The sequence below is a fragment of the Polypterus senegalus genome, chromosome 14 (assembly GCF_016835505.1).
Source record: "Polypterus senegalus isolate Bchr_013 chromosome 14, ASM1683550v1, whole genome shotgun sequence".
NCBI classification, from domain to species: domain Eukaryota; kingdom Metazoa; phylum Chordata; class Cladistia; order Polypteriformes; family Polypteridae; genus Polypterus; species Polypterus senegalus.
The window spans coordinates 32,383,868-32,410,042 of record NC_053167.1 but is presented as its reverse complement, the minus strand read 5'-3'; the positions used below and the strand labels follow the sequence as shown (position 1 = coordinate 32,410,042).

Below are 26,175 nucleotides of genomic sequence, written 5' to 3'. Positions count from 1 at the left end.
TATGCCAATGTCTAAAACTGAAGTGCCCCCACCTCCTCACTGTTCCATCTAGTTAGGTTCTACTTTGTTTTCTGCTTTCAAAATCTTTTTTAATCTGTAATTCCAAGGTCCTGTTTTTGTGCTTAGTTCACTTACAATATGTAATTTATCCACTTTTCTGTTTCCATGCACTCCCAAACATTTTATGGAAGGTTTGTAAAAGGACATACTGAATTACACCAAAGCAGGCAGTATAAAGAAATAAAGTTTAGTCAACAAAAACATTTACATTTCTTCCTTAAGGGAAACTCTGCTTACCTGCAAGGCTGAGGGATTTCAGGCGGAACTCTGTACCATACAGGACAACAAAGCAGTGGGACACCTCGGGCCGAACTGACACATCCTCAATGTACCGCTCAAAATCCCGGGAGTTGCGGCCTGGTCGGATCTCTTTGATCTCACGAATGTCGACTAGAAATAGAAAAAAATAAAAAGATATTAATGTAAAGCTGAAGAGAGTTACCAAAAAAAAAAAAAACTTAAGCGACTGCTACATCTCAATGTTGCCTTTTTCCATATCAGAAAATCTTATGCCATGAAAAGCAGACATGAAAAAAAGTTGTTGAAAGTGATATTTAAAAATGGTTTTAATAATATTCTTGTTTTATTAGAGCAGACTAAATTTTGATAAAACTGCATTTGTTGACAATTCTATGAATACTTTAAATAAAAACTATTTTTCACAGACATCTAGTTTACTACAGAGCTTGAAATACATTTTGAAAATGGTGGGGGGTGGGGGGATCCTTTCCTTTAAATTTAAAAACAGTGATTTCAGACTCTTGGGTCTGTGTATTGAGGAGGGACAAAGATCCATAGCTTAAAAAGCATGTTGATATTAATATTTCAGCCATTTTTTTTTAAATGTCATAACTTAATTTCTGATGTTTATAGTAGTTTACAAAATTGAGTGGGTAAAGTTATTTTCCAGCCTTTTTAAAATTTATTTCTGCTAATTTAACTAAGTAACACTTTGCATGTAGGGATTTCTACTCATACTTGGCCAAACTTGCTAAAAATTGCTCCAGGCAAGTAATGCAAAGGCGTTTTTGATTCTTTTAATCCATACAGTACATGTTTTTCTGTAAGATATTTTTTTTTTTGCAACTTTGAGATGTAAATGTGAACGCTGTTAATTTATCAAATAACAGATATTTAGTTAAAAATACATAGATAACACATTATCAGTTTTGGTTGTATATTAGTGCATACTGATTGCCTGTGTGGAATTTGCAGGTTCCCTTTGAGTCTCTGTAATTTTCTACTTGGTACACCAGTTTTCCTCCCACATTCTCAAAGTCCTGCAGGTTTGGATAACTGGTACCAGTTAGAGTGCAGATGTGTGCTTGAGTAGACCCTACGATGGAGGACAATAACCTATCCAGGCCCTCTTCCTTTATTGTGTTCAGCACTGCCAGGATAAGCTGTTGCTCCCTGCTCCTCTGAATTGAAGTAGGTTTGAGACTACAACCATTATCAGCTTGCCAGTGAACATATTTGCTTTATATCTGTCATGATCTGTTACCAAAATCAAGGGACATATATATATATATATATTTTTTTTTTAAAAAAAAGAAGAGATAGCAGCCTTAGCCATTTGTATATCTGTGGTCGATTTTCATCAATATGTGTATTACTGCTGCCGAGTGAGATGCCTGCACCCCACTACCTTAAAATTTGATCCAGCAGTTGAGAGATTTTATTAACTTTAATTAAAGAATATTCCAGATCAAAACTTGCAGCCACTCTCGGATAGCCTTTCAAATACTCAAACATCATTATCACCACGACGGACCCTGCCTTGTTACGACGATAATCACACAGGAAATGTCAGCTAAGTTTTAGATGTGCAGGATATAGCAGCATGTAAAGCAGAAAATATTTTTAGTTGTTTCTCAGTTTAGATTTGTAAATGCAACAGGCCTGGAGGAACCAACTTATCCTCCTGCATCATTACCATTCCCAAGCACAGCCATTTACTGGGTGCTGTTATCACCAAATTAAATGACAACCAGATGTTGGCAAATTACAAGAAAAAAACACCACCACAAAGCTGTACCCTGCCTGATTTAACTATAAATTTCTTAACATTCATGAATAAAAAATACAAGGTCAACATTTTAAGCAAAAATGCTCACAAGGTACTGATAGTCTGGTAATATATTAAAATATTTTGCTACTGTTTGACAAACCATAGCCTTATGGCCGATGAATACTGAAGGTAAGGTAGCGAGGAAGACAGACAGAAAGAGTGGGAATACAATGTCAGCAAACAAGGAAAGGAAATCGGAGGTCTCTGGGCACAAAAACCACACAAACAGGGGAAGGATGCACAGAAGGTAATGTAGCCAGAAACTGAGCAGAAGTCCGCACACTGACGTAACAGCACAACACAGCATACCATCAAAGGAGATTACATTAAATATACTGCATTAATGGCCATTCTAATTCTCTGGGAGTGTGCATGAATAACGATGTGCTAGAGCATCTCGCAGAGGTTTCACTTTGAGGTATATATAGATATAAAATATACTATATAAATAATTATATATTTTTCTAATATGTAACTTACGACATTTCCTTTGTAGTGGTGGCCAAGAAAAAGCATGGTCTTATTTTAATGTAGAATGGAGAGGGGAAAAGGTTTATAGCAATGAAAAGAAAAGAAAAAAAACATTACTGTGTTCCATGATCTACTTGTTAGTTATCCACTCATATGCTCAGAATGTGTATTTGTTCTTTTTGTTAAACAGTTACTTGGATAATAATCCACACAAATCATAAACGCAAAACTAAATAACTTTTTGAACCAAAGACCTACCTCTCTTCCTAATTCATTGGTTAACAGTCCTGCTTTAATTCAAAAAGCGACTCCCATGAGTCTTTAGCTTTGTGTGTATGATGGCCACAAATTATTCCAGAACTATTTAATAACATTTTAGCAAAAAAGCAGGAGTTTAAGCATAGAGCTACGCAAGTGACATGGATTACACAATTTGAGATTTAAAAAAAAAATTTTACATGGATATTTTTCCACATCATTTCCCATTGTATAGCATTAGTCATTATTGGCTCCTGTTATGTCAAACTTTCTCCTCTCCATTCTGCATTCAGTTTTTGTACAGAAACACTACAAAGCACATTGGGTAAGTAACATTACAGTATATAATATACATACATATATATTGTGGTAGCCGACCTGGACACAGACAGGCAGACACGTTGATGTCACCCAACACACATTTAATCAAGTGCTCCATATTTACAGTAAAGTGCCACACAACCCCAAAGTCCTGGCCAACACACAATGCCTTTTCTTCTTTCAGGCCGCCTCCTTGCCTGCTCCAGAGACCTCGTCCTCTTCCACCCGACTCTAGCCTTCATATGAAGGGAGGTGGCCTCTTTTATAATCCCCCGGATGTGCTCCAGGTGTTTCCCGGCAATCTTCCACCGACATGCCCCAGTGTGGTTGGAAGTGCCGGCTGCATCCCTGGAAGCACTCCAGGTGTCCCTGCTCCTCTTATATATATGGATATATGGGTGGAAAAGATCCTTGGTGCAGACATATTCTGACTGGAATCTCATCTGTTACCTCTACACTCTGGTTAACGCGGTTTCCTCACTTCCTCATACTTATTCAAATGGAGTAAATTTAGAATGATCAGATAAACAAACCCCCACGTCTTTTGGACAAAGGAGAAAACACAACACAGGCTGTGCTAACTGAAGTTGTGGCCAGTAAAAATTAAAGCAAGTAGCTATCTCTGTACCTGTGATACAATGTTCATTCCAAATTTAATTTTACTTAGTGCTTCAAAATATCGACATTGGTCATACATTCCTATGGCTCAGCTTATAATGCTTTGAAGCATGAGGCAGACCTCTCTAATGTTATTACATGAATTGCATTAATGGATGATCGTAATCACAGAGACATGCAGTTAGCGGTGGTAATGTACTTCATTGCAAAAAACAATTCTGTGCCATTCATTGCCTCGTCCAGAAAAACCCAATGTTCAGTATAGTTTACTAACTAAACTAACTGTTTAGAACAATGGATTAATTCTCAACTGACAAGTTTGAGCTCACAAAGTTAGCCTTAAAGTTGGGACAAACATAAAAAAGGACAGATTTGACGAATTAAAGCATTAATAGTTTGTGATATTTGAAATTTAAATGAATCTGACTTCAGTAAATTTCAGTAAATGTTATGGGTTGGTGGCAGGATTGGCACTCCAGCCACCATAAAAAAAAACCTCACATTGTTCCAGCGTGGTGCGGAGGTATCACTCGGGTCCCAATCCAGGTGGTTTGTCGTGTGGTGGGTGCTGTAATGTGCTATCAGCACATGCTCCCAACCTCTTTCTCTCTCTTACTGAATGAACAGTTAACATCTCCTCCACATACTGATGTAAAGAAAACAGTAAACCTTACAAAAGCAAATATCACAACTCCATCCATGAGATTTTCTGACAAATCTGATTTCAAAAGTTAGTTTTTTTTTTTTTTTTTTTAATAAAAGAAGCTTCAAAGAGTTTGTGTAACTAAAAAGTATTTCAAGTAGTCATCATGTTCACAAGTGACACTGATCCAATAAGGTTGAAATGTGTATTTACATTTTTTACCTTATCATAAAACAAAAAAAGTTACAGAATAAATTTAGTATGCCCATATTAAGATAAATAAAGTAGTATGTTGTATTCTGCACAAACCCTATGCTGAAAACATTCTTTTTGATTCACTGAGAGAATTCTCACCCCATGGCACAAATGAATTTCAGGCAAATATAAAGTTCTGCTAATTCTGCGGTTTGATTATACTGCATAAGGACTGCATTTTAACTTGATGTAGAGGGGCTTCTCCACTGAAGGATGATCAGCTAAAGACCTGGTCAACCACTTTTTCCACAGGCCCATGACCTGACTATGACCTTATGTAGTATAGCCTGTGGTATTGTAAAAGAAAAAAACAGAAAATAAAAAAAAGAGGAGAGTCACAAAATGAAATGGGGTGGCATGCATAAAATTAAAAAAACGGCTGCATTAAGAGGTGTGTCAAGAAAAGTAAGGCACAAGAACAATCAAAATCAGTCACGTCTGCACAGATGTGGAAATTTCATTTAGACCCTATTTTTACTTCAAATGTGGGGACATTTACCATTTGCTTAATGTAAAGCATGTTACTATTGTCTGGAATTTCTTTAGAAAATAGAATAAAAATCTTAGTCATTATAACACTTTTGTGGCTATTGATTTCATTTTTACAACAGCATATACTCAATACAAAGCAGCATCATGTTTGAGATTCCTGTCCAAGTGTTGGCATGGTGTTAAGAAAGAACCTTTGAAATGCTGGAAATATAATTTATCAATTGACACTATATAGAATATAAACATATCATCAATGCAATCCCTCAATCAATAGTGGTAATATCCTACCCTACAAAACCTTTGTGTAAACTTCCCGTTATTACAAAATGAACATGATGACACTAGCCTCAAACCATCGAACACCATAATTAAAAAAAAATAGGCTGTTCCCTTTAAATTAAACAGAAATTTACTTTCTTAGATCTTTTTACCAGTTTACCTAAAACAACTAAACAAACTAAAACAACTAAACTAAAACTACTAACAAATTATGTAAGGTTTCCAGTTACACCATAATCTAAGACAGGGGTCCCCAACTCCGGCCCTGGAGGGCCCCAGTGGCTGCAGGTTTTCATTCTAACCCTTTACTTAATTAGTGACCTGTTTTTGCTGCTAATTAATTTCTTTTCAATTATTTTTAATGGACTTGTTTTTTTAAAATTTGTTCCCCTGAATTTCTTTATAATTCCTCTGAATTGCTTCATTTCTTTCCTTAAATGGCACCCAAACAGAAATGAAATGTGAAGTGAGTGAGCCAACAGAAGACCAACTAAGTCAAGGCCTCAAACTCAAACCAATTTCACTCCAACCAGCTGCTTAATTAGGCACAGAGTCTCGTTAATTAAACCTGTTCTTTAATTCCATGGCTTGTTGCTGTTCTCGGGGTGCAATAGCAGACATTTCCGAAGTTGTTGATTTTATATTTTCTAAGAGCACTAGTAAAATGTTTTGGGGACCTGAGCAAATCAACATTCCTGAGACCTTCACCTAAACTTATTTTCAGATATTGAATGATCCACAATGTTGATTATGTTTTGCTGGTCATGTTTTGGTTGATTTTGTATCTCATTATTGTTTGGCTGCTAATTAAGGAAAAAGAAAATTAAGGCGTCGGAGTCTTCGGGAGCAAGTCAAATAAACTGAATTCAAAAGAAGTTAATTAGGAGCAAAAACAGGTCACTAATTAAGAAAAGGGTTAGAATGAAAACCTGAAGCCACTGGGGGACTCCAGGACCGGAGTTGGGTACCCCTGAGCTAAGGAAATCCAGCTAAAAATTTAAATGGGATACAGCTCTTTGGACAGTTTTTAAGAGGATGATTTGGGCTAGATTTTAACAGATGTAAATTTTGTAATGAAGATATAGAAACAAAAGATCATTCACTTTATACATAAAAATTAATTGAAGTCTTTCAACATGACATATATAAAAATGTGCATAAGTCTTTTGGCATGACCTACTTATACATTATTGGTTGCTTCCAAAGGTTTGCAGTCTGAAGTAGTTTACTAGTGAAAATATACTGAATATTTATGGCAGACAATACACTTGTATTATTTATTACTACAATTATGTTATGAAAATTATTATTATATAAGATTTATAAAAGCAAAGAACCTTTGAACTAAAACTTCATATATGTATTCAGGTTCAAATGAACATATGCACTATATTATTACACCCCTAGTCATTTTAATTTTCAAAATATAAGTAAAATGGCACACCTCTAAGAAAGTTTGAAAAGAAAGCAGATTTAGATTCTTCCTGTAGAACATTAAAAAGGAGGTGAGTAACAAATTAAGAAAACAGTTGAAGAGGAAGCAAAACACGTGGCATAGAAAATATGACACCTGATTATATGTCTCAAAGACTTAAGACCTGAAGAATATTAAGTACAATTTGAAAATGCATTAACGACTGCCTGAATGGCCAGTTTTCCACACTCACTTTCTGAGAATACAGACCAAGATACCCTTCTGTAAACATGTTTTCAAATAGTCTCTTTTAAGCATTCATAACTTTTTGACACTACTCTTTTGTTGGCTATGTTATGAAAGCAACTCTACAGTGGATATAGTTTGTAAACTGCAGAAAAGTGTTTTTGTAATAAGTAGTTATTTGAAGGTTATAAAAATATTAAAACTTTGCCCCATGCAAAAAAAAAATAATATATATATATATATATTTTACCTACTGCATGTTGTTTGTAGAGATGGCTGAGAAAACCTTTTAATCATATGGATTTTGGGAGAATAGAAACAACAACATTTCTGATACACAGAGCTTCGATGTGGGCCAAAGCCAAGTAACAGTTATCAAGAACAAGATGCTCATAAAAAAAAAAAAAAAATCTTAAACTGCATAATACATAAGTTGGTTATGCTCACATGCTCCAAATGTCCAAAACGAATGCAATTTTATGTTAAAATATTGTTAAAATAAACACTTCTGGAAATCAGAGTAGTGCACAAAAGTGAAACACATTCAGATGGGATTGAGCTTTTGAATTGACCAATAAGTGAGGGAGAGAATGTGAAACAAAACTGGGTAATTGTTCAAATTTCATGGAGATGAGTTATCTTTTGCAATTTTCATATACCTCACATAAGGACCACAAGTCACTGATGCCATCTTTTTAGTGAAACAAAAAAAAAAAAAACTTGCCTGAAATAGCATTTGAATGTTGAAATCTGAGTACATTAACACAGGAGCCAGTAGGGCGCACCAAGATAAATACAATTAGACAATGTAAACAACATTTAAATTGAATTAAAAGTTCAAAACACAATTTAAACTTTGACGAGGCTGCCTTGTTTAATGTTCCTGTAAATATACTATTATTGCCTTACGCATTTGTTTTTTTTAACTATATAATTTGAAAAAAAAATATCTAGTGTGGCACAATATAACCTGAATTAAATTTTTTTCATGTTTATGGAATATTCAAAATTACAAGTTGTAATTTTATACATGTTTTATGCCATAAAGTCATCTTAAATTTGAATTATACTAATGCAAATGTTCATATGATTCTGCCTGAACAGATAACAGAGGTTTAGAAGACTCTATTCACTCCCAGCCCAACAGTAAAACCAAGACTCAGAACAGACTTTAGTGTAACAACACATACAGGAACTGTATTATTGATAAAGGATTGTTTTTATGAAATCAAAGAGTATGTTTGGTAACAGATACCATGTAGCCTTGGTTAAGTATGCCTGCTCTTCATTCCCTGCTCAAACAGATTTTATACAAGAACTATGGCATCTATCAAAGGATTATGATTATGCATTTCTGAAGCAGAATGGGCAAGACTAAACAGCTTAAGCAGCTTTGAAAACAGAATTGATGGGGACAGCAAACACCGAACCCCTAAACAGCAACATTGTTCACAGAACATATTATTACAGATATAACAAAAAAGGGTCAACAAACAAAAAAATAGTAAAACAGCAGTGATCAGAAATGCACATTTTTGTAAGGACCTGACTGTGGATAATATGAATTGCAAAGAGCATCAGATGACGACAGGAAACTTATGGAAGAGTGCAGTACAGTAGTGATGAAGAAAAAGGCTGATGCTTTTATCCAAGGTGACTTACAACATTTATGATACAACTGGTTACATTTATTTTGGTTTTCCCGTAGGAGCACAGGCAGGTCAAGTGACTTGCTCTTGGTCACACAGTGTCAGTAGCAGGATTTGAACCCACAACCCTCAATGTTTGAAGTCCAAAGCCTTCACCACTACACCACACAGCCTGTATTGGAAATAAAGACTATAGGAAAACTGACAAATGAAACAAGACCATTCAGTCCAATAATCTCGTCTGTTTAGCTAAGATGTCCCAATAATCCATTCTGATACTTCTTAAAGGGTTTCAAGTTTGTTCCACATTCTCACAGCAGTTTGTATTAAGAAGTGCTTTCCATGTTTAGTCCTAAATGCAGTCGCCAACTCGCCAGAATCTGCTGGGATGTGTCAGTCAAAAACCCAGAAAATACATATGCTTTAAACTAAGGAACACAAACAGTGAACACCTGAAACCCGAAAAAACATTTCTCTAGTCTGAAGATTCCCATGTTCTGCTTATTAAACTTTGATGGCTAGACTAGGACATTGAGAACACTACACAAGGTCATAGGTCAATCCTGCCCTGGTCAAGACTTGAGACTGGTGTTGTGGTATTCACAGTGTGTGATGCTTCTGTACCTGATATGAAGCCCTTTGATATAGGCAAACCAACATTTGAAGGGTAGAAGTTCGCTGACCGCTACTGTTGATCCAGTAAATCTTAGCATGGCAGCATAGTACCCATCTGTGACTGGCCCTTTCCAGCAAGATTAAAATCCACAAACCTAAGGAAGACCAGGAACAATTCCTCAGACATGACCCTGTACCCAGATAACGCAGTGGCCTCCCAACACACCAAATCAAAATCTAATGAAGAATCTCTGAGAAAAGGATGAGCTGTTTACAGCAGTGATCAACCATCACCTAAACAGTAAGTACTATGAAACAGTGTGGAGTCCTTATGAGCCAATAACCCTGTCCCTTTGTAAAGGGATGCCCTGACAGAGTGAGACTTTTCAGAAGGTAAATGAGAGTTCACCTCAAGCTCCTGAAGAATTTATATTAAATGAGTGAACGACTCAATAATAAGTTGATTTATTTAAAAGGCATAGCCACTCAGTGTTGGTCATCCACTCAAGATACTGTATATACCGATATAAATTACAATTGACAAAAAAATCCACAAGTACAAAAATGCTAGCTTCTGTGTGGTTTAAATCACACTTCATGATGTACACCACACTTGGGCCAGCTTTTTTCACAGTATTAATATAGTCAAAGGGGTTACTCCAATATAGCCACAGATACTGTAGTTGACAGTTTCCTCTCTACTATTTTACTGATAAATATGTTTTTGTCAGTTGTCATTTATTAAACAGTGAGAGGTCTAGTTGTCCTTAAAGTAGTAATGCAAAGCCAAGAGTTAAAAAATAAAATCAGCTTTTGCCTGAGGTCTCTGGACCCCTAGAGCAGAGAATTAGTCCCTTCAACTGTCTCCTTCAATACATTTCTCTACCAAATTTGTTTTAAATGACTATGGTTGATAGCTCTGTTAAAATCATTAATTTGTAATTAATACTAAGTTGGCCAATAAGGGACATTCTGAATGCTGACAGATCTAGAGAAAAAAAAACCTGATATGTCCAACACATTCAACACATAAAACAATGATTTGAGGATTAAACTATTATAGTCTAATATTTTATTATGAGGAATAAACTGAAGAATCATACCCACATGAAAAATCTTTATATGCTCCTTTCTCTAATTATGCTGCATTTGGGGCACAAATATCAATACTGAAAAAGAAAATACACAAAATCATTCTCTCTGTAGAGCAGGGGTCTCCAACACATTATTCACAAGGAACCGGTAGCTCGCAACCCCTTTCCAAGTAGCTCACCAAAGTATTAATGAATCCTATATAAATTTGAAAATTTGATTAGTCAAATTAGGGGTGGGCGATCTTTCCAAATAATCAGATCACAATCCTTTTAACACAAAATCACAATCCACAATCTAAATTGCAATCTCTCTTTTCAATGTGGCATACACTTAAGAGAATACCCGGACTCAAACTCATCAAGACTTAAGTAACACTTTTTTTAAATATCAAACAAAGTTGAATTCAATTGTTCTCTTGCTCGCTAGCTAAACGGACTTAAGGAACATGCCCCGAAGCTGGAAAGTGAGTGAGGTTATTCTCACACACTTCTCAACAAACAATTGACTCGAATCATAACCCCCACCCAACCTGGCACTCACTCCCTTATCACCACAATGTGTCTGAAGGTGCTGCACGCATCCTGGCCAAGTCAGGTGTCAGAATAGCACACAAACCCATAAACAATCTGCACACGGTCCTCTTTAATGCCAAAAACAAGAAATCGACAGCAGAAACACTAAACGCAGTATACAGCATTCCATGCAGTTCGTGCTCAGCGGTATACATAGGACAAACTTCAAAAAGAATCGCAACACGTATACAGGAACACCGCAACGCCGTCAGAAGAAAGGACGCACTGTCATTGATCTATAAGCATACTAAATCAACAGGACATACATTTAATTGGGACGATGTACAAGTAAAATTTAAAGCCAATAATAAAAGTGCTAGAGAGCTGGCCGAATCCTGGTTATCAAATGAGAATGCCATCAACAGACACTTGGACATAAATCCAGCATATACAAACTTAAGAAGAACTTATTCTTAATAAACAAGACTTTACTCCCAACAACCTCACCCCACACGGACCTAGCTACCCCCTCCCTCTGTAAGGTATTGCTATATATTGCCTTTGATTCTTGTAAGTCTAAGCATTATCCTCTGATGAAGACCCCTGGTAGGGGTTGAAAGCTCAGGAATAAAACTACTTTATGATACGTGATTCATTTTCTCCCTTTGTGGATCTCCAACTGCTAATATGCAAACCGTATCACAGACCTTCTCTTCCATATATATTATATATATATATATATATATATATATATATATATATATATATATATATATATATATATATATACACACACACACACACACACACTACACTAGCAAAATGCCCTCGCTTTGCGACGGCTAAGTACTGCATTAAAATTTTTATTAAGAAGAAAATTAAACCTTTTTAAACTGAGAGAAAATATACAAATAATTATTTGTTAAGGATCTCTTTGTAAACCACATTTTGAGTTCGGCCCTCCGGTTGTAATATGACCAAGCTGTGTGCTGAGCTTACTCTTAAGCATGCAACGTACAGTTGGCCATGTGAAAATCAATCTTGTCTCAAATCTCACAGCTTGGATTGCTGCTGTAATAATCGGTTTAAGTTTCATGGTTTGTTTTAATTACAACAGTATTTGCAGGACTTGTGTTGAAGTGACATTCGGCATCTGTCAAGCGTTGTAAGTATACAACCAGTTTCATCGATAACTTCAAATCCAGCTTTTAAGAGTTTAAACATTCATAAACATCAAAGTGTCCAATACTGAAATTGTCATCTGTGAATCGAAGATGTTTAAGAGGCATTGGCGGTTGTCGAAAGGTGTAAAATATTTGGCCATTTCGGTACACTTAATAGCGACAACTGACCAATTCAGCGGCAGCCATCAACTCACATGCAGAACCATAGGTGAAGGGCTTAAGCATTTCACTCTTCTAGTGCTCCTGTGTAGTATAATTATCTTCTGTACCGTCATCAGTCCACACCTTGAGCCTGTCCCAGTCATTCAATACATAAGACACAATGTTCCTCCAGATATCAAGAGTGAGCCTGATATGGCCGTGCAATATGTAACAAAGAGAATGGAAAAGGTAGGTGCCATCTCCCGGCATGGAAACCACTCGATAAGTGACAGCTCTTTAATCGATCGTGATCACCTCGATAGACATGTTAATGGGGGGTACGGTTGGAATGATAAAGTAAATGGGTACCTGAACAATGTAAAGTAAGTCTAAAATACCTACACAATAACTATAATCGTAATAAATGAACAATAAAACAGCGTAAAAGCTGTGGATTAAATAAAAACGCTGCAGTTATCAGCAGGGAAACGTGAATCCCGTGGCGAAGCAAGGAAGGGAATGTAGAGACCGGAGCGACGGACGGCCTTGTATAGGCAGGCAGCCAACAACGTGGGAGGCGTTGAGATGAGGGACCCAATGCCGCCTCACACAGTGACTGAGCTACAGGCTATAGACGTATATATGTACGTAAGTAGGATTCAGTTAGCACTGGGAACCCGCGTACCAAATTTCTTGAAGATTGGCCCATAAGTAACAAAGACCGTGGGAAAGTTCAATATGGCGGCCGACAGTGGCGTCATACCACTGAAATAAGTACGTATATCGGTTTCGTTTAGCGCAGGGAAGCCGCTTAGCAAATTTCGTGAAGATGGGGCCATAAATAAGAAAGTTCAACATGGCGGACATTGTCGACCGTTATGACCGTTACGTGTAGAATTTCGTAATGAAACCTGCTTAACTTTTGTAAGTAAGCTGTAAGGAATGAGCCTGCCAAATTTCAGCCTTCTACCTACATGGGAAGTTGGAGAATTAGTGAGGAGTCAGTCAGTCAGTGAGTGAGGGCTTTGCCTTTTATTAGTATAGATATATATAAAAAAAAAAAGTTTTACTGTCAAATAATGCAAAGAGTACGCGACACGTGTTTCGCCCTAATTCTGGGCTCATCATGTGTACACACTCACTGCACCCCCTCTCGGGAATCGAACCTCGGACGTCAGGCGAAGCCTCTTGCGTTGCGCCACGGCATGTGGTTCGTTTATTTGACAGTATGTAGATCGGGATAAATATATATAGAACAAAACACCCGCGCTCCGCAGCAGAGAAGTAGTGAGTTAAAGAAGTTATGAAAAAGTAAAGGGAACATTTTAAAAATAAGGTAACATGATTGTCAATGTAATTGTTTTGTGACTGTTATGAGTGTTTCTGTCATCAAGGATTTGATTATCATTATTTCCTTCAATCAGGTTCATATTTGGGGAATGTGGTGTGTTCAAGTTACATTCCGTGTTTGTCAACTGTTGTAAACATAACAGGTTTCATTCATCGAAGTGTTCACTACCCAAATCGGTACTCGTGAATCTAAGATGTTTAACAGGCATTCCCGGTATTAAGTTGTGGATTTTCCTGCAAATATTTAGTGGTAGCATGTCTATGAACTTAAATTAAACTTAAGCTTTACCCCTTGCTTTCCTATCGATATGTCTACAAAGGCTTGTTCAGTTTCAGAGGGTTGTTTCTTTCTTACTGTATCAAGAAACAGCTCGTCTTCCTCTTTATCTGAGACATCACACACTGCATGCATGGGTTTACCTTTCCCAGTCCTGCAAACTTTAGCGAAGTGGTTCAATTTACCACATTTTTTACACTGTCTTCCTTTAGCTGGACATTGACTTTTTTAACCATGTTCTTGGTTTCCGCAGTAGCTGCACTTATGAATATGCTTGTATGTGTCGCTCGCTTTATATTCTTTTGCTGCCTTCTCAATTGTGTAATGCGTTTTTTTGTTCAGCGCTCTTTGGAGCTCTTGCTTGTTGTCTGTGTACTGCGTTCACAGTCAGTTCACGTGAGCCGCTCGGAGTACATGCATCGAAGGTTCTCAGCTGTGCTTGAGCTATCTCGTGCGATCTTGCAATGTCCACGGCTTTATTTAATGTTAGCTCAGACCTGGCACTTAAAAGTTTCTGTTGCACTTTCGCTGAGTTTGTGCCAAACACTATTCTATCCCTGACCATCTCATCTTCGTTTGCATAAGCACAGTCCTTCACCAGCAATTTTAACTCCGTTAACTAAGTGATCAAAAGTCTTGTTTATACCCTGCGTCTTCGCATTAAACTTGTATCTCGCGAATATCGTATTCGTCTTAGGCATGACAAACGCCTCAAAACGGTCATAATAAGTTTTTAGTACCTTGGCTTCCTCCTGGGTGAGAATCAATGTATTAAAAATGTCTCTTCCTTTTTCCCCAGTCCACAGGAGCAGGTAGCTGCAATTCTCACTCTCGTCTTTGCCATTTAGCGGGCCAGAAAACATCAGCTCCACGTGCTGTCGGAACTTTTTCCACTCTCCCGGCAGGTTAAGAGAATCCTAGTCAATTTGTGGCGAGGGAACTCCAACAAAATCCATGACTGTCCTCTATTCTGACACTATGTCGTTGTTTTCACAAATTGTGAAAAATGAAATGATGGCGAGACTTTCGTTTAAAGTATGCAGGGGAACTTTATTTATTACAGCTCTTACATTCATGGCATCCGTGCTCTAAATTAACTTCCATAATAGTAACCTTGGGGTCCCTTTTTCTGGTGCCTTCCTGATGATCTAGGTGCCAAAACCATGCCTGATAATAATACATTTCAATGACATATAAATATTAAAGTGATCACCTCGATAGACATCTCACCACCCAAATCTCCACCTGTGAATCTAAGATGTTTAACAAGCATTCCCGGTATTAACTTTTTGATTTGCCTGAGAATATTTAGCGGCAGCGTGTCTATTGGATTGCTGCTGATGGACGGCCTTATATGGGCAGGCACTCAATTATGTGGGAGGCGTGGGTATGGGGGACGCAATATAGGCAGGCAGCCAACTACGTGGGAGGCGCGGTGATAGGGGACGCAACTCCGCCTCACATGGCGACTGAGCTGCAGGCTATGGCCGTATATATGTACGCAAGTAGGATTCAGTTATGACCGTTACGCGTAGAATTTCGAAATGAAACCTGCTTAACTTTTGTAAGTAAGCTGTAAGGAATGAGCCTGCCAAATTGTAGCCTTCTACCTACACGGGAAGTTGGAGAATTAGTGATGGATGAGTGAGTGAGTCAGGGCTTTGCCTTTTATTAGAATAGATTAGTAAACCTTCAAAAATAATGTGCAGTTAAAGTCTCAACAGCATTCTCAGCATTTCTGGAGCTTAGTAGAGCCAGATAACTAAGAAACTTCACCAAGCAGCTCTGAAAATGCCTGCTTTGTTTGGGTCAACATACCTTTGTGAGTCTGTCTTTTCTGACATGTCATGAAATCAGAGTTCAGAACAAGACTGATAGATGAACATTTAAATGACTGCCATACACCTGCCTCCCTTGTTGACTCCATGCAGTTCGAGTCATCTGACTTTCTGAAAAACACATCACACATGCAACTGGACATGTGAATAAAGTGAAATAGTGACATGAAACAAAATGACAAATGAATAAGTAATATCTGTGTATTTGCATTGTTTTGTATTGACAGCATTCATGTTTTAATGCAATAAATGTGAGATACAGTAGAAAATGCATACAGACATACAAAATGCACTTGCAGGTGAACTCAATATTTTTTGCGATGTTTTAATGCAAAATGTGAGTTGTGGACACCAATATTTTGTAAATGTTCAGGCAAAACAAGCTTATTCAGTTTGTTTTGGTTAAAATAAGCTATGAGAATAAATGTTAGAAAACATGAGCAGCTCTCGGCCATTTTCATTTTGTAAAAGTAGCTCTCAAGGGGGGAAAAAAAAAGTTGGAGACCACTGCTGAATTCTGAAATTCTACGGAAATGATTTTCCATCCATCTATCCATTTTCCAACCAGTTGAATACAAACACAGGGTCACGGGGGTCTGCTGGAGCCAATCCCAGCCAACACAGGGCGCAAGGCAGGAACCAATCCAGGGCAGGGCGTCAACCCACCGCAGTGAAATGATTTTGGTCAAAATAAATAAGGTTCTAGCATTTAACAGTAATTATAATCAAACTTCAGGTCAATTTATTGAGTTAAGATTGACCATCAATCCACACTCAGTATTCCATAATGACAAAGTGAAAACATGTTTTCTGAAAGGTTTGCAAATTTATTAAAAATCAAAAATTGAGATCTATCATTTATATAAGTATTCAGAGCTTTTGCCGTGGCACTCCAAATTGTGGTCAGGTGCATCCCATTTGCTTTAATTATCCTTGAGATGCAACTAGAACCTGGAGTCCACCTTTGGAAAACTAAATTGATTGGACATTGTTTAAAAAGGGACACACCTGTGTAAACCAATCCATAAAATCTAAGGAACTGTTGGTAGACATCTGCAATAAAACTGTACTGAGGCATAGATGGGGATAAAACCATGTCTAAGGCTTTGAGAGTTCCCAGGAGGACAGTGGTCTCAAAACCTGTCAAATGGAAAAGGTTTGGAACAACCAGGACTCTTCCTAGAGTTGGCCATCTGGCCAAACTGAGTAACCAGGCAAGAAAGGCCTTGGTCAGTGAAGTGACCAAGAAACCAATGGTCAATATAACACAGCTTCAGAAGTCCTTGACTGACATGGGAGAACATATCAAAAGGATGATCGTCTCACTAGCACTCCATCAAATTTGGTGTTTATGATAGAATGACTAGATGGAAACCACTCTAATAAAAGACAAATGGCAGCCTGCTTAAAATTTGCCAAATTACGTTTTAAGGACTCTTGAGAACATAAGGAAAAACAATTTCTGGTCAGATGAGGCAATAAATGAGCTCTTTGGGCAGAACTGTAAGCACTATGTTTTAAAAAGATCAAGTACTGTTCATCACCTGCTACTACCATCCCTATCCCTTCTCAACAGCAGGAACAGTGGGACTGGTCAGGATTGAAGGGAATATGAATGCAGCCATATACAGGGAGGTCCTTTAAGAAAACCTGCACCCGAAGAATAAAGTCAGCTTGATAAGGGTAGAGTGACTTTGGAACAAGTCTCAGATTGTCTACGAGCAGCCTAACCAAAGCAGAAATTTCTGTGGAGAGAACCTGAAGATGCATTTTGATGCATCTAATGCAGTCTGAGAGGATCTGCCTGGAAGAATGAGATAAACTGTCCAAATCTGAATATGTAAAGCTTGTACATACTTAAGAACACTCAAAGCTGTAATTGCTTGGGGCTTCTAGATAGATAGATAGATATAAAGTATCTATCTATCTATCTATCTATCTATCTTAATCCCAAGGGGAAATTCACATAATCCAGCAGCAGTATACTGATACAAAGAAACAATATTAAATTAAAATAGTAATAAAAATGAAAAAAAATTAAAATAAAATTAATGTTCGCATTTACTCCCGGGTGGAATTGAAGAGTCGCATAGTGTGGGGAGGAACGATCTCCTCAGTCTGTCAGTGGAGCAGGACAGTGACAAAAGTCTGTCACTGAAGCTACTCCTCTGCCTGGAGATGACACTGTTAAGTGGATGCAGTGGATTCTTCATGATTGACAGGAGTTTGCTTAGTGCCCGTCGCTCTACCACAGATGTTAAACTGTCCAACTTTAATCCTACAATGGAGCCTGCCTTCTTAACAAGTTTGTCCAGGCGTGAGGCATCTTTTATCTTTATGCTGCCACCCCAGCACACCACCGCGTAGAAGAGGGCACTCGCCACAACCGTCTGGTAGAACATCTGCAGCATCTTACTGCAGATGTTGAAGGATGCCAACCTTCTCAGAAATTATAGTCTGCTTTGACCTTTCTTACATAGAGCATCAGTATTGGCAGTCCAGTCCAATTTGTCATCCAGCTGCACTCCCAGATATTTAAAGGTCTGCACCCTCTGCACACAGTCACCTCTGATGATCACAGGGTCCATGAGGGGCCTAGGCCTCCTAAAATCCACCACCAGCTCCTTGGTCTTGCTGGTGTTAAGGTGTAATTGGTTTGAGTCGCACCATTTAGCAAAGTCTTTGATTAACTTTCTGTACTCCTCCTCCTGCCCACTCCTGATGCAGCCCACAATAGCAGTGTCATCAGCGAACTTTTGCACATGGCAGGACTCCGAGTCATATTGGAAGTCTGATGTATATAGATTGAACAGGACGGAGAAAGTACAGTCCCCTGCGGCGCCCTGTATTGCTGCACACAATGTCAGACCTGCAGTTCCCAAGACGCACATACTGAGGTCAGTCTGGAAGATAGTCCACAATCCATGCCACAAGGTGTGAATCTACTCCCATCTCAGTCAGCTTATCCCTAAGGAGCAGAGGTTGCATGGTGTTGAAGGCGCTAGAGAAGTCCAAAAACATAATTCTTACAGCACCACTGCCTCTGTCCAGGTGGGAGAGGGATCGATGAAGCATATAGATGATGGCATCCTCCGCTCCCACCTTCTCCTGGTATGCGAACTGCAGAGGGTCGAGGGCGTGGCAGACCTGTGGCCTCAGAAGGTGAAGCAGCAGCCGCTCCATGGTCTTCATCAGATGTGACGTCGAAGCAACAGGCCGGAAGTCGTTCAGCTCACTAGGACGTGATACCTTTGGGACAGGAGTGATACAAGATGTTTTCCAAAGCCTTGGGACTCTCCCCCGTTCCAGGCTCAGGTTGAAGATGCGCTGTAGAGGACGCCCCAGTTCCAACGCACAGGCCTTCAGCAATCGTGGCGATACACCATCTGGACCCGCTGCTTTGCTGGCACAAAGTCTTTTCAGCTCTCTGCTCACCTGGGCTGCTGTAATTGTGGGTGGGGATGTCTCACCTATGCTGGTATCAGCAGAATGATGGTTGGAGGATGCAGAACTCCGAGGTGAGAGTGGGTTACTGTGATCAAACCTATTAAAGAAGTTGTTTATTTGGTTTGCTCTCTCCACGTCTGTCTCGATGGCGGCTGAAGTAGAACCAGGTTATGATCTGCTTTCCCAAGCGCAGGCAGTGGGGTGGCACTGTATGCGTCTTTAAATTTAAATTTAAAAAATCTTTAAATTTGAATTAAGGGTGTAAATACTTAAATGAATGACCGATTTCAGGTTTGAAGTTTTGATAGATTCGCAAACCTTTCTGAAAACATATTTTTACGCTTTCCATTATGGGTTATTAAATGTAGATTGATGGGAAAATGGCAAAATAGTCAATTCAAAAATAAATCTTCAACACGAAGTGTGCAGTGAATCCACTATATTCTCTATATATGAACAATAACACCCTTCTACAGCATACATAGGGAATATAATATGAAAGAATGGTTTTGAAAAAATGGAAACAACTAAAATATGTACAGTGGTGTGAAAAACTATTTGCCCCCTTCCTGATTTCTTATTCTTTTGCATGTTTGTCACACAAAATGTTTCTGATCATCAAACACATTTAACCATTAGTCAAATATAACACAAGTAAACACAAAATGCAGTTTTTAAATGATGGTTTTTATTATTTAGGGAGAAAAAAAAATCCAAACCTACATGGCCCTGTGTGAATAAGTAATTGCCCCCTTGTTCAAAAATCACCTAACTGTGGTGTATCACACCTGAGTTCAATTTCCTGATTACTGCCACACCTGTTTCAATCAAGAAATCACTTCAATAGGAGCTGCCTGACACAGAGAAGTAGACCAAAACCACCTCAAAAGCTAGACATCATGCCAAGATCCAAACAAATTCAGGAACAAATGAGAACAGAAGTAATTGAGATCTATCAGTCTGGTAAAGGTTATAAAGCCATTTCTAAAGCTTTGGGACTCCAGCTAACCACAGTGAGAGCCATTATCCACAAATGGCAAAAACATGGAACAGTGGTGAACCTTCCAGGATTGGCCGGCCGACCAAAATTACCCCAAGAGCGCAGAGGCGACTCATCCGAGAGGTCACAAAAGACCCCAGGACGACGTCTAAAGAACTGCAGGCCTCACTTGCCTCAATTAAGGTCAGTGTTCACGACTCCACCATAAGAAAGAGACTGGGAAAAAACGGCCTGCATGGCAGATTTCCAAGATGCAAACCACTGTTAAGCAAAAAGAACATTAGGGCTCGTCTCAATTTTGCTAAGAAACATTTCAATGATTGCCAAGATTTTTGGGAAAATACCTTGTGGACTGATGAGACAAAAGTTGAACTTTTTGGAAGGCAAATGTCCCGTTACATCTGGCGTAAAAGGAACACAGCATTTCAGAAAAGAACATCATACCAACAGTAAAATATGGTGGTGGTAGTGTGATGGTCTGGGGTTGTTTTGCTGCTTCAGGACCTGGAAGGCTTGCTGTGATAGATGGAACCATGAATTCTACTGTCTACCAAAAATCCTGAAGGAGAATGTCCGGCCATCTGTTCGTCAACTCAAGCTGAAGCGATCTTGGGTGCTGCAACAGGACAATGACCCAAAACACACCAGCAAATCCACCTCTGAATGGCTGTAGAAAAACAAAATGAAGACTTTGGAGTGGCCTAGTCAAAATCCTGACCTGAATCCAATTGAGATGCTATGGCATGAGCTTAAAAAGGCGGTTCATGCTAGAAAACCCTCAAATAAAGCTGAATTACAACAATTCTGCAAAGATGAGTGGGCCAAAATTCCTCCAGAGCTGGAAAAGACTCATTGCAAGTTATCATGGCAGCTTGATTGCAGTTATTGCTGCTAAGGGTGGCCCAACCAGTTATTAGGTTCGGGGGACAATTACTTTTTCACACAGGGCCATGTAGGTTTGGATTTTTTTTTCTTCCTAAATAATAAAAACCATCATTTAAAAACTGCATTTTGTGTTTACTTGTGTTATATTTGACTTATGGTTAAATGTGTTTGATGATCAGAAACATTTTGTGTGACAAACATGCAAAAGAAGAAGAAATCAGGAAGGGGGCAAATAGTTTTTCACACCACTGTATTTATTTAAATTTTGAAGAAAATGTTTCCTTTAAATCAATTAATTGTATGCATGAAAGCAGTAGTACTAATGGTCACGTGTACCAGAATTCCATACAAATATACAGAGCACATGAGCTCATGCTCACAAACTCTCTTCACAGTGGGTCAAAACCAACTTCAAATTCTTGGGCTGAAAGCCTGGGCTTGGTCATGGTCTATGAGGAGTTTGCACATTCTAACCATATCTGAATGGGTTTTCTTCTGGGTACTCCAGCTTACCTTCCACATCCTAAAAGCACGTTACAGTAAATTGTGACTATAAACTGGTCTACTGATGAGTGAGTAAATATGACTTGTGATGGAATGGCAAAGAAGCCAGATTTTGTTCCTGCATTTCATCTGATGATAGCTTCTAATCAGGTAATGCTTCACACTTCTTTACAATTGTGACAAACCTAACAACTCATATTTTACTGGACTAAAATGCCATTATGTATTAAGGGTTCAATACAAATTTGAAGATAAGCTATCATGGGTGACTGCATCATATACAGTAAAACAATTCACACTTCCAAGGAAAAAATGTTTGTAATGCTCTTTGCCATAAGTCAAATAATCTTACGTGTTCACTCTCAAATACTCCAAAAATCAAAAGATATACAAAATATAGCTTGCCTGTGTCACCTCAAGTGCTGCAACTGGCATGCTAGCAGGACAAATGGCTCAACTGTTTTTGTTTTTATTTCATCTTTAGCCACGTTAGCACTCTTTGTTAAAATGTTCTTCATAAGCAAACTTAAAGACTGAATTGTGTCTCCATGTAGTCGGTGCTTCATCGAACATGATCAGAATTCTGAGTGAGCACATTTTTTAAAAGTTTGGCATGAAGGTGTAGGAGGTAAGTGCTGTCCTGAGCTTAGTTTCTGTGCATCGCTCTTTCCTGTGTGGAGTGCGTTTTCCCCATGCCTGTACGGGGATTCCTTGAGTTAGGAGTGTGCCAGTAGACCATTTATCTTATTAGTAACAAAATAAGATTGACTGTAAAATGAATGTGGGGAGTGTATGTTGTGTTGGTTAAGGTACTGCTGCTCTCCACCTTTTTTTTTATTTAAACAAATGGTTTTTAATACATTATTTTCAAAGTCATGTAAAAAAAAAAAAAAAATGACATCATTTTCCTACCAACTGTAGCCTGTAAAATGTGTTTAAGTATTAGACATTTATTTGTATGTATGAACCAGTGGATATGTTCTATTTTAAAAAAGAAACATTTCTCTGCAAACAGTAGGCTACTAATAACAAATAAAAAAGGCTATAAGTTGTAACCGCTTCGGCCAATGATGAAGAAATTAGGATCATATCAATTATGTTTTAAGGGGGTCTGCAGATTGCTCATATTAGACAATTTAAAGGCTGCTTCTTTCAGTAAAGCTGGCAATTTGCCTCATACATTTCAGGCACTCCTTTATTATTGAGCTTGAAATTGAAATGAATCCAAACTGTAGAATTTATATTTGGCTTTGAAATGATATCCATGTTGCTCCACTTTATTATTCTTTCCTAAGGTCACTAAGAGAGCAACATTTTTTTGAGAATTACTAATTTTTCCATGACAAACATCTACACTGATTAATACCCAAACAAAATCATAAATAAAATAATGCTGCTGTTCTTTGCCTTGCAGTCTAGATTACTTGTGACTAAGCCCTGAATGTATAGTTGTGTGTTTGTTCCATTTATCAAGTGGTTTCCTTATTAGAGACAACGTGGCAAGAACATGGCTGAAAAGGAGCAAGAGTCTACTGAGAAGTACAAAAAGAAATTAATTTGAACTGTACTTCTCACATATTGTATAAAACTCAAAGTCTGTGTGTCTGTCTTGTTATCAGACTTGCTAGAATGACCCCATGGAGTCCACTCTTGGATGCATGTCCTGCCTCAGGCCCCATCGACAGTACTACATTTCATTTAAAATGGCAGGTATTTGTCTCAGTTTTTGCTTTTCATCCACAATAAACCTGCATTTTCAATCAACAAAAATTAAATATTTTTGAATTTTTTTTTTTTTTGCTCTCCAAAGCTGGAGACTTCTGAAAAAGTGTGGACAAACAAAAATGAAATTTTTTTTTAAAAAAAAGCAGACTCCTTGGTCTCGTCCGATGCGAGAGATGGACGTCTGAAGTGGAGCTCCGCTAGCAGTGGTGCTATTTTTCATATTATTTGCTTATTATTCTGAGATATCCTGTATTTATTCAACCCGAGAGGGACCGCTACAGTATATGTAAACACATATAAACATGGCCAACAAGAAGGGGGATCCGAAAGAATCGAAGACTAAAGCTACATCCAAGCTGCGATCAGCAAGCCCTAGTTTGAGATACGGCCTCTCAGAGACAGACCTGGATCAGATGGGCGAAAGTACAGACTCCTCGGGACCACGGTCGGGACCACGGTCGGGACCACGATCGGGACCACGGTCCGCTACATCGTCGCCGGCTGAGAGCGAAAAGGGGAGCGAAGGTGCGATCGTGAGTGCAGATGTGGATAGCTCGCCGATTGGAGAGGATTACCTGAAACTGGAAAAGGCCAGGAGGTCCGCGGCTTCAGTTACGCAATACGCGGGACTGGAGCAGCGGGACACCGCTTCAGCAGAGTCTGCTGCTTCATCTACGGTACAAGAAGGCACATTTGAGCTATCTGAACTGAAAGTGTTGCTCGCTGAGCTCACGCAAGATATAAAGAAAAGCGAGAAGGCTAATAAGAAAGCAACGGCAAAGGCACTTGAGAGACTGAAACAGGAATTAAAACAGGAAATCCAACAGGCAAATGAAAGGCTGCGTCAAGAAGTACAACTTGAACTTCGACAGGTGCTGGGTAAAATTGAAGAGCGCATTGAGAAAAACTCGCTAAACTGAGCACGCTTGCTGATCGATTGGAGCATCTTAGTGAGACATTCACGAATCGGATCGAAATAGCCGAACATCTAGCTGCCAGTGCCGAGGAAAGAGCAGTAAATGTCAGTTCGGAATGTAAAAACTCGGAGAAAAACTTGGAGACAGACTGGCTGCTTTAGAAGATGGGAATAGAAGGTATAATGTCAGAATTGAAGGCCTGCCGGAGAATCGAGAAAGTTTAAACCCGTGAAATTCGCAACTGAACTTTTTCTAAAATAATCGGGGCGACTTTAAAGCAGAATCTGAGATAGCAGCGCTTACGCGTCGCTGATCAAACACCGTCAGACCCGACCAAGATCTTTTATAGTCGTTTTGAGCGATTATCATTTAAGTTAGAGGTGATGGAACTCCTCAGGAAAAAAAGGAAGATATTATATATGAAGATTGCCACATTCGCGTCTTCCCTGACTTCTCTCCAGCAACAGCTATCAAACGCCGCCTTCTATAATATTAAACAGCTGCTACGGCAAGCCAATGTCAAATACGGCCTCCTGTATCCGGCAAAACTGAAAGTGGAATGGCAGGGTCATTTCTATGTTTTCGCTAGCAAGGAGGAGGCAGAAAATGAGTTAAGAAAGCTGATCCGGGACTATTCTGATACATAATTGTGAGTCATGGCGGTAAATGATAAAGCTAGGATTAATAATCTACTGTCTGATCTATTTGTTTTAAAATACGGGTTTTTATCAGCATATATTCTCATATTCTTATATTATTATTACTTACTTATTACTTATCATTACTTAGTATTACTAGGGCTAAATGTTTATGTTTTATTGTGCTTAATTACGTTTTCCTCCTCTTTTTTCTTTTCTAATTATTTCATGTGTACCCTAAATGAGACTGTTCAATATCATACCCTTGGTTTGCTGTTATTGCTATTACTGCATTAAGACTTGTTATGCTTGTTTTGGACACATCTTTAACACCATCACCTGGGTTTATTATCTGGGGATATCATCTTAATGCACTAAAATTGATGAAGATTATATATATATATATATATATATATATATATATATATATATATATATATATATATATATATATATAAGTGCAAAATTCTTTTTTTTTTCTTTTTCCTCTTTTAAAGACTATATTGGTAACAGATATCTCTATCTTTTAACCTTAAAGCGCCACTGCATGGGGGCTTGATGTGCTTTGGACGTGCTCTGTCTCTGGGTATGTCAGAGGACTGGGACTGCATGAAGTGGGTTTTAGCCTCACCTGGGGAGGCAAAAGGGAGGGTGGGGGTTAAGGGGAAGAGAAAGAGAGCAGGCTTGATCTATATCTAATCTATCATCTCAATCTTTATAATTATAACTATCAACGTAATAATAAGCTGCATGGCAACAACTCTTAGGGGAATAGGAAATTAAGACCTAAACTATTTCACTTCCAGTTAAGACTATAATATGACACCAAAAACTCAGAATCAGTGTCTCCATGATGGGACAGTTAACCGTAAGCTGGAATGTTAAAGGCCTGAATCACGAATTAAAGAGAAAGAAAGTACTTTCTCACCTAACAGGTCTAAATGCTAAAATAGTATTTTTACAGGAAACCCACTTACTGAGTAAGGATCAGTTCCGGCTGCAAAAAGACTGGACTGGCCAAATGTTCCATTCTAGTTTTACAAAGAAAACTAGAGGGGTGGGAATTCTCATACATAGAACAGTACCATTTGTAGCATCAGATGTAGTATTGGATCCTGAAGGGAGATATGTGATGGTCATGGGAGACTTATCTAACTGTAAAATGATTTTGATAAATGTTTATGCACCTAATGTTGATGATAAGGAATTTATACAAAATTTATTTGCATCCATTCCCAATCTGAACACTCATAAACTTATAATGGCTGGG

At 38.4% G+C, this 26,175-nt stretch overlaps 1 protein-coding gene across 2 annotated transcripts in view; it reads right to left on the bottom strand.

Annotated features, from left to right (window-relative positions):
• plcg1 (phospholipase C, gamma 1) overlaps nucleotides 1-26,175 on the bottom strand; it is a 190,540-nt gene that overhangs the window by 110,867 nt on the left and 53,498 nt on the right. For both annotated transcript variants that reach the window (XM_039735804.1, XM_039735803.1), the window contains exon 2: nucleotides 298-450. In XM_039735804.1, coding sequence (XP_039591738.1) covers nucleotides 298-450 — 153 coding nt within the window. The remainder of the gene's footprint in view (nucleotides 1-297; nucleotides 451-26,175) is intronic.